At 45.5% G+C, this 12,300-nt stretch overlaps 1 protein-coding gene, 1 long non-coding RNA gene and 1 pseudogene across 4 annotated transcripts; 1 reads left to right on the top strand and 2 right to left on the bottom strand.

The window, feature by feature from the left end:
* Nucleotides 1-166: 166 nt before the first annotated feature.
* LOC117190446 lies at nt 167-1,032 on the bottom strand. 3 transcript variants are annotated; one of them, XR_004473692.1, is made up of 3 exons: nt 930-1,032; nt 407-626; nt 167-345 (listed from the first exon to the last, which is right to left on the bottom strand). It is a non-coding gene; the product is annotated as an uncharacterized LOC117190446 (long non-coding RNA). The 3 variants fall into 3 exon arrangements; XR_004473693.1 differs by lacking the exon at nt 930-1,032 and adding an exon at nt 718-923; XR_004473691.1 differs by lacking the exon at nt 930-1,032 and having other exon boundaries at nt 407-923.
* A 1,647-nt stretch (nt 1,033-2,679) lies between these two features.
* On the top strand, nt 2,680-8,917 carry LOC117190444 (annotated as a pseudogene).
* A 98-nt stretch (nt 8,918-9,015) lies between these two features.
* LOC117190445 (angiotensin-converting enzyme-like) lies at nt 9,016-11,461 on the bottom strand. Its single transcript, XM_033395521.1, has 4 exons — nt 10,314-11,461; nt 9,685-10,248; nt 9,305-9,618; nt 9,016-9,249 (listed from the first exon to the last, which is right to left on the bottom strand). Exons 1-3 carry the CDS (start codon nt 11,354-11,356, stop codon nt 9,594-9,596), a joined length of 1,632 nt encoding a protein of 543 aa, XP_033251412.1. The 5' UTR covers nt 11,357-11,461; the 3' UTR covers nt 9,016-9,249; nt 9,305-9,593.
* Between the last annotated feature and the right edge of the window lie 839 nt (nt 11,462-12,300).

The following is a 12,300-nucleotide window of genomic DNA, read 5'->3' as shown; positions in this document are numbered from 1 at the left end:
CCTACGACATGGGGACCAGCGACACCACATCGTTTACCCCCGAACTAGTAATATGGGTACTCGTCTAGTAGCTAGTGAAAGGAGTACCCATGTAGTAGCTAGTGAAATGGGTACCCATGTAGTAGCTAGTGAAATGGGTCCCCATGAAGTAGGTTATCAATCTTCATTTCATTTCATATTTAAATTTTTATTTTATTATATATTTCATTTAAGTTTTTAAATTTACTAATTAAGGTCTGCTGTTCGCGGTGGTACTGTTTTTGAAAAAATGTTTTTTTTGCAGCTGTAGGGCCTTCCTAATCTGGACTTCAGCTGATCCAGTCCCCGTATCTACAGTTATGGCATCTATAAATATAAAATACAGATATAATAGGCATACAAAAAAACCAAAAGCATATAAGCTTACCAATCAAAACTCTAAAGAAGTTCTTTAAATTTTTCAGTGTCACTTTCCATTTGTTTCATTTTCGTCGATTGTCTCTCCTATTTCGCGGCCTTAAACTTTTTCTATTTCACTGCACGACACTGTTTCTCCGCTAACACGATTATGTTTGGCTGCATATTTGTCTTATATTTCTTTATTGAGCCTACACAAATGCCGTTTGCTATACATTTGCTTTGACTTACTGTTTAAAATTGAATAATTATAATCACTTGGACAGCCGCACTGACTTGCACAAACGCCAAACGCAAAGAACATTCCAGCAATGAAATTACCGAAAACAGAAAAGGGAAAGGAGAAGAGCAGATCAGCATCATTTGTAGCTACCTGCTCTCTTCATTTTCCTCTCATGCTTTTTCGTTTCTTCGTCTACTGGTGAGACGTTGCATCCAAACCGAACTAGTTCGGTGGCTGGTGCGCGGTGGGTTGTAGAGTATACAGAGCAACATTTTTTGTCTCTTCTTTGAGTGGTTCGGCGTACGTTTACCATAGGGTTAGTCCGGAAAGTACCCATGTAGGAACCAGCCAAATCAGTAGTTCGGGCATGGTCAATCGCCACCGCCAGTACTAGAGGGATACTTTATCGGATTTTCTTATTTTCTTGCCACCACGTCTAGCTCACACATCTTGCAATTTTTATACTTTTCATAGTATTTTGTAGTATTTTCCAGTATATTTTAAGACGCGTTATGGACTCACCCTCTTGTCCATTACACCAATGTAGAAACCGTGTAGAAATGCCACTTAAAGCTATGTCCCAGGCCACATTGAATGCTTATTCGTGATCAGCACCGAATTCCTGATCGTTTGCCATCAAAATCTCACTTATTAAAAAATGTCGGAAAAAAGGCATGTCAAACAGTGGATAACGGGTTTTTTCACACTGGCGCTTCCATGGGGATAATATGAAAAAAGCTACGGGCAAACGTACACATTTCCCAGTCAAGTGTAGCCTTAATTACATAAAAATGTATGTATGTATGTAGCAAATGTGAAGTTTTCGTGTAGTTACCATGTAAGGCTATTAATTTAGTGGAAATTTTTGTTGACCGGTTTTGTTTAAAGTTTATTTAAAAAATATTAAACTCTGCTCTGCCTGCTTATGTAAAATGGACAAGTGCAGATAGCGATAAAGCATTCCCAAACATATAGAAAGGGGTCAATTTTGTGATGCTTGTGCGTGTGGTTACACGTGAGTGTGAGTGAGACAGTGTGGGGCTTCCGTGTCCCCAACGAAATGAAATTCTGTTTTGTTTGACTCATATTCAGAAACGGAACCGAACCCTGAGCGCGTCATTCGTTTTATATTGAATTATTGCTGAGCCTGAAGCTATAGGGTTTAATTTGATTGCCAGAGCCAGTCACACAATCGAATTAGTATGCGAAACCAGAAAACTATAGAAACAAATATAGACATGGCGTAATTGAAGAGCGAGAGAGGGCTGCTGTGTGTTAATTAATTAATTGCTTATACTTGACCTGGACACTAGCCAGAACAGAACCAGAAAGCAAGAATATATGTACACATGCATATGTATTGTATATGTACACCAGAAATTGGGTAAAAGGCGAAAACTAGTGCGTGTGTTTAGTTTACGTTACGTTACGTGAAACCCTCGTGTGTTAGTGTAGTTGTAGTTATGTTCTGTGCCTGTGTGTATGTGCATGTGTGAGCAAAGTTTCTCTCGGTAGCTCCTGCTTCAATTATAATTTCAATTATAATTTCTTTTTATTTACTTTTAGTTCACACAGATCAGGTTTTGTTCAGCTTCATTCTTTACCCTCCAAGCGTCTACCCCTCCCCTTAGCATACTTGCAATAGCCACACATAGAGAAAGAGAGAGAGAGCGAATGAGAGAAAGAGGGAGAGGGACAAGTGTCTGCACCATGATGCAATTATACAAGGTGGTCTCGTCGGCAAAAGTTAGTCCCTTAACGTATGCTAGCAATAAGTGCGAGTGAAGGGCACATAGTATAGTGAGTGTGAGTGAGACGGTATATGTTGATGTTGATTAACCCTTAACAGGCCCGTGGGTCTTAAAATTTTAAAATAAAATGATTTTACTGATATATTAATATTTAAATTTTATGCAACCATTAATAAATTTTCTTCAACATTTTTAGTTATATTAAAATGTTCTTTTACATAATATATAAAGATTACTTCTAATTCTCTGGTATTTTTTTTATATGCTTTTTATAATTTTGTTGTTGTCGGGACATAAGGGTTAAGAATATATCAAAAAATTCGTCCGTGAACAACCTTCATCATCAACAAGCAAGCATGCACTGACGATAAGGGACAACACGAACGAACTTCGGCTTGACTTGACCAAATTCAACTTGCAGCAGCAGGCTGCCTGCATGTAATGTGGAAACTGCAGATAAAAGCGTAAAACACAAAAAACCAGATAAAAAGAGGCAATGCGATCAGGCTGAAGCGGAATAGCTGCAGCGATCGCAACAAAAGACCGGTAGAGGGAGAGTTAAAGAACCTTTAGCATACATTTCTGAATGGAATAATTATGTGATGGGCTCGTGCTCGTGTACGCGGCGACACTTTTTGTTGTCAATATGCTTCCTGCAAGTGGTGAGTATTTACTTGAAAACCTGTTTTTGTTTTTGCTGTTCCAGTTATCTGCATATTAAAAATCGATTGCATTTCCCCATTTCACAATGTATAGATTACGACTCTCGAACGCCAGGTATTCGACTTTCTCGGACTCATGTGGGCCCCCATCCTGGTGAATTTCTTTCACATTCTATTTATCATATTCGGATTCTATGGCGCATATCACTTTCGCGTTAAATACATCATCACAGTGAGTGCCCTGCCCCCAATCCCTTTTCCACCATTATCATGTACAGATAACCCAAATTTGTTTTCGTTCTGTATTTTCGTTTTACTGTGGCAGTATCTAATATGGAACTTCCTATGGATCGGCTGGAATGCTTTCCTCATTTGCTTTTATCTGAATGTGGGGCAGTTGGATAGGGTGAGTATTATTAGGCAATGAATAACTCTGGATACATATTCCAACATATGCATTTGTTTGTGGAAACAGGACAGTGATCCACTCAATCTCGGCACGGGCAGCGTTTCCTGGTTCGAGGGGAACGGTTATGGATGCCGGCCCACCTACAACATGACGGCGGATGATCCGTTCCGTCCACAGCGGCCGGAGACCGTAGAGGGCTGCCTGCTCGACTATACGCTGGTGGAGATTATTCACTCGGGAGTTCAGTGCGGTCTGGCGGTGAGTGGTTAACAGGCCTTAAGTGCCCTGAATTGTTGTAAATTGTTTTGTCTCTCTCTTTCTCCAGCTGCTCGGTATACTCGGTGCGATTCTGATCAGTTGCATATTTCTGGACGAGGACGATAGATGTAAGTGGCTGCCACCAATTCTATTCTATGTCGTTTGTCATACTCTTTCATTAACTGGAACCGGCTATTATCTAACCGCATCTCTGTCCTCTGTTGGGTATCACTCCGCACGGTATATACTGGTACATCATATCTTTTGTGCCCTTCCCCCTATTTCCAACTTTCTTGTCACCTAAACCGGATGTATGTATAAATACATGTTGTATATCCATGATTAAACCCAACCCCCATTGTGATCGTATCGTAGCCATGTGAACTGTGAACAACGCAACATAATCATACATATTTATATATACTCGTGCATATACATATATACTCGTTATTGTAATCAATGTTATATGTATGTCTAAGCCGCCATCAACTCATAACAACAAGAACAACTACAACATTGTATTTGCTTATCGATAACGACACTGTGCAACAAAAACCGAACAAGATCGATTCAACAGATAGATAGCTACTCGGTACTGGGATTTTAATGACATATTTTACATGTTCAGTACTGTTAAGGATCCAAAAGCTTTAGTTTCCCAAAAATGAGTTCGATTTCTGGTTGCTGTTGCACAGTGTCTTTCGACATTCGAAGTATCTATTGGATTGTTAAAGCATCTTTAATAAATTTCTGGCTTACAGTCGATTTCATGAACGGCGACGCGAAGAGTCCCCAGCACACCGTGGTGCACCCAATGTACGTGAGCTATACAAGTATACCCAGAACATCCGCAAGTGCCACAATGCAATCAAACAAGCATCTGCAGCTGCAACTGCAGAACCAGCAGCAGCAGCAGCAAAACTCACTGAAACTCTATCATCATCAGCAACAAGTATCACACTTAAACCAGAACTACCAACTGAACAACAGCAACAATAATACACTCAACAATAATCTTCACCAGCGTCAGGCGCCGCCTCAGCCGCCGCTAGGCACACCAATTAACCACAATGCATCATTCCAACACCACCACCAATCAGTCAATCATCTAACCCAGCGCACAAGTGGCGAGAACAGCAACAGCAGCAGCCTGAGGCGCCAGCGGCACCACCAGACCAGTGGCTCCGGTCCCAGTCCCATGTCCCCGCAGACTACTCCCTCGCTTTCGTACGCCTCGCTGCAGAACTCCAATCCCTATCTGGCCAACTCGCTGAGCAACAGCAACTATAGCATCTTCCAGGGCATCCCCGAGTGTGTGGGCAGCGGCACCCACTTTGCCCGCATCCACCACAAGGCCAAGGCTCCCAAGTCGGGGCTAATATCATCACCAGGTGTGGGTGTAGATTCAGGTGTAGGCATCGGCATGGCAGGCCACTCCCCAGTCCGTCCGCTCGATCGTCTCTCGCGCAATCTCGAGGAGGAAGAGGACAACTTTTCAATGCAGCAGCTCTCTTCTGGGGCAAATGGCGTCACATATGTGCCCTTCAGGAGTCCCACGCCCAGCACTCTCTTCGTGCACGAGAAATCGAAATGCGGAAAGGCCCCCTACATATAACACACAAGAGAGCCTGCATAATTATACCCGATACTCAAAATGAGTATTGGGGTATATTAGATTTGTGGTAAAAGTGGATGTGTGTAACGTCCAGAAGGAATCGTTTCCGACCCCATAAAGTATATATATTCTTGATCAGCATCAATAGCCGAGTCGATTGAGCCCTGTCTGTCTGTCCGTCTGTCCGTCTGTCCGTCCGTCCGTCCGTCCGTCCGTCCGTCCCCTTCAGCGCCTAGTGCTCAAAGACTATAAGAGCTAGAGCAACGATGTTTTGGATCCAGACTTCTGTGATATGTCACTGCTACAAAAATATTTCAAAACTTCGCCCCGCCCACTTCCGCCCCCACAAAGGACGAAAATCTGTGGCATCCACATTTTTAAAGATACGATAAAACCAAAAACGCAGAATCGTAGAGGATGACTATATGTTTTAAATTGTAAATCTGTAAATTGTTAAATCTCAACCAGATCGTATAATTATTATAGCCTGAATCAAGAAAACAATTTCATTCTTTCTCGCTCTGTCTCTCTCTTACACACAGGTTTCATGGTCAGTTTTGCCAATTGCAAAATATGAGTTCAAGGATCTCAGAACCTATAAGAGCCAGAGCAACCAAATTTGGTATCCACACTCCTGTGATATCGGACCTTGACCGTTTCATGTCCGAATTTCGCCACACCCCCTTCCGCCCCCGCAAAGGGCGAAAATCTGGGGCATCCACAAATCTCAGCGACTATTAAGGCTAGAGTAACCAAATTTGGTATCCGCACTTCTGTTAGATCTCACTATAAAACGTATATCTCAGAATTTCGCCCCACCCCCTTCCGCCCCCACAAAAAACGAAAATCTGTTGCATCCACAATATTGCACATTCGAGAAAACTAAAAACGCAGAATCATAGATAACGACCATATCTATCAGATTGCTGAATCTGGACCAGATCAGATAATTTTTATAGCCAAAAGGAACAAATCAATTTGCACTGGCTACGCAGCGCCCGACGTCACGCTCAGACTGATTTTCTGTCTCTCTCGCACGCACTCTTTGTCGTGTCGTTTAATATTAGCAGCGTCTGCCGGAGGAGAGCCATACTGACTTAGTATCGGGTATAACTGTAGAGTTGCGGTGTCCGCAGCAACTCACAACGTTCCCCCTCGTTTTATGTTGATCTGTGATAACTCTAAAAAAAAAATAGCGACAAAACGATTAATTATATAGCGAAAATGTCACAAAGAAAGTTGAACAAAAGTTGAAATTGAAAGAAACTAAAAAAAGAGATAAGGAAAAATAATTTATAGAGCCAATTGCAACCAGATGACTTGGATTAAGAATGGACTAGAGATTTATATACAAAAAGAAAATATATAGATGTGTTAAAAATGTGAGTGGGAGAGCGCAGCCTCCCACCATCAGCTGCCTTTTGTTGTTTAACTAATTAAAATACGATTTACAATACATACATATACCAAGCGTTACGACATAGACGTTAGTTTGTCAAACAAAGAAGTTGCCTAATGGAATAAGATTCGTGCGAGATTCGTTACTTAGACAAATAATTACATGAAAACGATCGATCTATATAGATATACACAGACATACATATATGTGAATGTTTAAGTTTAGTGTTAAGCTTGAAGCCACACAAAAAGTAGTTATAGACGCGCAAGCAACGCCAAGCAGAGCAAATCCAATTCATAGCTTAGTAGAATATCTAACTATTTACCTTATAGATTGTCACTGTGCTGATCTATAGTGGTGCGGATTGTGGTGCCAATTATCGACGACATTCGAAAGCGTTTCCAATAAATGTTCATTTACACCAAAACTCTCTGGAGTCTCTCCTCTTCTTTCTCTTGTATTTTTTAGTTTGTATTATGGGTATAGCTCTACAATATAGTATCACCTGGTAGAAGGCTTTCTGTAGCATTTGTGTCTCTAACCAATCGCTAACGACTTTCTCTCTCCGCCAAGTAGCTAATACAACTTACTTAACAGCCCCAATCACACAAAACATACACTATCAAACCTAACCCCAGGTAACTGCTATTAGATATTGTTTCTTATAGACTACCCCATCACGATCACTTACTGATATTACATCTTTTTATAGTGAAGCATATTAGCGAGCAGTCGAAACATCGCCAGTCGTTGTACTCGATGGAGTTTTGCAGCAGCAGCGACACCATCCGGCATGGCAGCAGTCACACCATTATGGGCATGGGGCTGGGTGATCCGCGAGGGGACCAGGATGGCGGAGAGCTGAGCCCCAAGCCGATGACACCAAGGCGCGTGAAACGGAGGTCGGTGATGGCCAGGGGCAGCCAGGGGAGGCAATCTAGTGGAGGAGGAGGCAGAAGTCGTCGTTCTCATCATGGCTCCAGCGGCACACTGAGATCCAAGCATGGAGGCGGTCATGGAGGAGGAGCCGGGGACAGCAGCAGTGGCAGTTATGTGAGAAGCAGCACTCGCAGTTCCCGCAGGAAGTACCAACAGAACCCGGTGACAAAACTGATCGACCAGCAACAGCTGCAGCAGCAGCAACAGCAACTGCAGCAGCCCCACCTGGGCTCCTTCCATCGTCAGGACAAGCTCTCGCTGACCGTCTCCAATCTCCAGTCCCTTAACGATGACATGCTCAATAACACGAACATCTCCGGCACTCAGCTAGGCAGTCTGGCAAAGAACAATGGCCACTTTTATCACAGCTACCGCAAAAACATTCCCCTGGATCCGATTTACTACAACACCAACGGGCAGGGCGTGATCCAGCAGCAAGAAGAACCCGTCTCGCCCACCCTACTTCCTCCACCGCCTACACTTCCAGCTGTGCCAGCTCCAGCAGCGTACCTCCATGGCGGAGGCCACTACAATCCCAGTTACCAGCACTCCACCACCCACCTGAACGATGTGGGTCATGGCGACGAGGTGTTCAACAATAGGCCGCCGTCGGTGCGCTCTAGCTATTCAAACTTTCACGGGTCACGGCCCTTGTCCACTGCCTATGCCAATGCGGGCGAAAACGTGTTCGTCGGACTAGGTGGAGCCAATGCCAGTCCGCCCCAGCCTCCCTGCACTCCACCTCTCTACCAGCAGCATCCCCTCCATCAGCAGCAACAACAGCAGCAGCAGCAATATCTTCCACCGCCGCCAATGGAGCCGGCACCGGCCTATGTGAGCCGCATGTCCTTCTCAAAGCGCACCGCCTCGCGGGAGAGCATCCGTTCCATGGCTTTCCTAAACAACGCACGCTTACAATCTCAACTATCACACGCCACCGGACTCGGAGACAACTATGTGAAACCGGTCTGCCGGTCTATCCTAAGCTTTCAGTTTAAACATTAACTTCACCAAGGATCTCGGAATCTATGGAGGCCAACACTATCATCATCACCAGCCCGAAATTATATATACTTGTGCAACAAGCCACATCCATAGCCAGAGCAGAACTGTGTGAGTGCACTCCCTATGAGTGCCTTGACTATATAGAAAGTGTATAATTAATCCTTAACCATACGTACATACATATGTGTAGTGCCTAAAGTATATATAAGTTTCTGTCGTTTTACCAAAGTGCCTTTGTAAATAAACATCTAAACAATTAACGATGCTTTTGTTAGAGAACAGTATTGATTGATGGAGAGTCCCTTTTTAAAGAAATTATATGTGAACGAATAGGGCTCGGTTAATGCATCATCCATGCATCATAGAACAGCATCGAAACCGCTTAGGGTTATATTTGTATCAACTTTATATCTAATACTTTTATGATATGCTTTTTTGTAAAGGTTCCAGGGCGAAGATGCCCAGTTTAATAGGTAAATCTGCCAAGCTGTTTCATATGATATTTTTACTTGGAACTTAATACGTAAAGGATATATGTTATTTGCAATATGTTGCCCCTTTTTGGGGTGCGGGTTTTACTCCTTTCGGCATACTGAAAAAATAAGAATAAATAATGAAATAATCAATGAAAATCCCAAGATACTCACGATCGTCGGCATCCCAGCCGGGCTCAATGTCCAGCTGCTTGTTGCGTTCCTTCAGCCAAGTGAAGAGCGGGGCAAAGTACTCGAGAATACCACGACCACTCAACTTTCGCTCCCCAGTGGCAATTTCCATGACATCCCGCCAATGCCGGGAGGCCACCAGCTGCATCATTTCCCGCATCATATCGCCCGCCTCCTTACTGTCGTAGAAATCGCAGTTGTGCAAAGGAAACTTTGCATCTCCGGGCTAATACTGGCCACTGACCAGGCAGAAGGAGCGATAGAACTGGAATCACAGTATTTCCGACAGAAATTTCCTACAAAAAAATGACGAGAAGGTTTAATTAGATTCCCAGCTAGTTAAGAGAGGATGGTTAATCTACTTGGTGTTGGATGTTTCCGGGTTCATGCCCCGATAGAACTTAAAGTCCGGATCAAAATCCTTCGATGAATGCAGGGCAGGAGGCTGGACGCCGGCGAACTTGTCCTGAAGACGCCAGGCGCAGCTGTACTCCTTCACCCCGATCCGTCCATCCATCACGTCCACCAGGAACTTGTCGTTGATGAAGTACTGCGGCACAGCCACGAGGGTGTGCACCCCCATGTGGAACAGCCGATTAAGGGACTGCTCCTCCGTGAGGCTCTCGTTCAGCAAGATGTGCAGCCGATGCAAGTGCCGGGCCGGACCCGAGGCCAGAACCACAGTCTCGGCCAAGGCACTGCCGAAGCCCGGACAGGGCTCGGTGTCCAGGCCAAAGGGCAGATTCCGCTTGTAAATATTGTACTGCAACTCGGCCATCGTTCCATGGATCTGCATCATCTTCTTATAGTCCAAGTTGGGGCAGTAGCGCAGGGCCACATCCGGTGGGAAGTAGTAGACCTGAGACTTGCAGTCCGGCCCGCCCTCGTCATCGTTCATCCGCCGAGAGTAGCGGTCGTAGAACCCACTGGAAAGACAGAGAGTGATCGGTTTTAAAGGAGAAAGGATAGGTTCGGAACGGTTTGCACTCACTCGGACATGTGGTTGAGGCCCTGCGACTCGAAGAACTCGGCAGCCTTCTTGTTGATCTTTACGGGAGTGACTTCTTCGAGACGACGATGGACGGACGGCAGCTGGTGCTGCTTGCTTGGGTGAGGAGTGCGGAAGAACTGGTGTGGATACCAGTCCTGGGACAGGATCTGATCCATAACCGGTGCCACAATAGCGCCGTCGCTCTTGGTGTCCGCCTTCGGGTAGGTTACCTGCACCTCGTGCCGTAGATAGGCGTGAAGTTCGCGGTAGAGCGGCATGATCTCCCACACTACCGCCTCCATCTCGGCCTGGAAGTTCTCCATGTCGTAGTGGAGGTACCACGTCCTCGACGGCGTTACATGTCCATTGTAGGTAGCCGCAATCCTGAGCAGCCGCACGTAGTCGATGAACGTGGACTTGGCCGTGTCCTTGTCGTTGATGGCCCGTCGCCAGCTGAACCAGTTAAGGACCAGGTCCTCGTAGTGCTTGGCCCGCATGTTCTTGTTGACAATGTGCGGATACATGGCCAGGGGGCGACGCGTGGTGCACTCCTCGAAGGTGCAAACCAACGGACCACTCACAAAGTTCCTCATGGCCCGCAGCAGATCCTTGGCCTGCTCGTAGTTCCGCGGCCGCAGTCCCTGCAACTGCAGCTTGCACAGGCGCTGGACGCGACGTCGCAGCAGCGGATCCTCTAATTCTTTCACGGGCACTACGCTCAGATTCGCCGCCAGCTCGTACATCAGGTGGTAGGTCTCCATTTCGACCTCCTGCTTGCTGGGCGCCTGTCCGCCCAGCGGCGACTTTCCCTTAGATGTCAGCTGGAGGAAAATCCTCTGCTTCATGTTCCAAATGGTTTGCATCCGCCCTGTGGCTCTATCCAGGATTTCCCGTGTGGACGCCTCATAGTTGGCCGAGTGATTGGAATTGGCTTTATTGATGCTACAGTCCACCAAGGTCGGGATCAGGGCCATTACCATGACCAGGATCAGTCGAAGGTACTTCGGGGAGAGCCCCAGATTCATATTGGGCTGGGATGGCATCCGCTTTTGGGGCTGAGGTTCTGATAAGCTTATCGCTTTGGGGCACTGTGCTTAGCCCACTCAATTTTTGCGCTGTTTCTTCCGAGTCGAACGGAACCGCGACGAGTACTAAGCGCTGAGCTCTGTGAACGGCTTGAATTCGGTTGGATCATACAGTGGCACATCGATAGAGCGAATAAAAAAGAAAAGTTCATGTAATATGGATTTTCGAACAATATATTTCCTACTTTTAGCCCTATTTAACGTACCGTAACAGCATTTTTTAGTTAAGCGAGTGTTCACTGTAGCCGCTTATCAGTTGGACCAGGGTTGCGATCGAGTGTGGGTTATGAAAGAGAACGCTCTGAGGTTGATCTTAAAATAGAGCTCTACAAATAAATATTACGTATACGAACCGTTGGAATTTTACGTATACGCATCTTTTGCCTTAAGATACGGAAATCGAATTGAATTACTGACCAGACCTATTCCATTCCCCGTGCCTACTTTCCATGGAAATAGATGAACAGTGGCAGCTGCAGCAGTGGAAGGCGCAGAATTGCCTCCTCCTGGCTTTGTTAGCCAGTGGCCCATATTCAAGCTTAATCATTTTGACATTTTCTTAGGGTTTGCGGGCGGAGGAAGTAGAAGCGAGCGTGAACATTTGCCCCGCGGTGCAGCAGTGGCAGTAGAAGGAGCAGAATAGGGGGAAGTTCTGCCAGAGCATGTGGCATGGCATTTGTTTATGCCGGCAGGCCTTCAACACATATAGAGAGAGCGAGATAGGGAGCGGAGGAGAAAAAGGGCTTGCTGACATTTCAGTTGCAGAGAGAGAGAGAGAGCGTGGGGGAGAATTTCCCTGGCTGTCCTTTTAGGGCATTGGGGGACATTGGGGGGAATTTTCATTGGCTGGCAGTGTTGCTGTTGTTGTTACTGTTGCTGTTTCATTGCTCTGCATCGCGGTT

Source organism: Drosophila miranda, assembly GCF_003369915.1.
Source record: "Drosophila miranda strain MSH22 chromosome Y unlocalized genomic scaffold, D.miranda_PacBio2.1 Contig_Y1_pilon, whole genome shotgun sequence".
Taxonomy (NCBI): domain Eukaryota; kingdom Metazoa; phylum Arthropoda; class Insecta; order Diptera; family Drosophilidae; genus Drosophila; species Drosophila miranda.
The sequence above is the reverse complement of the archived record's forward strand: the minus strand, read 5'-3'. Positions and strand labels throughout refer to the sequence as shown.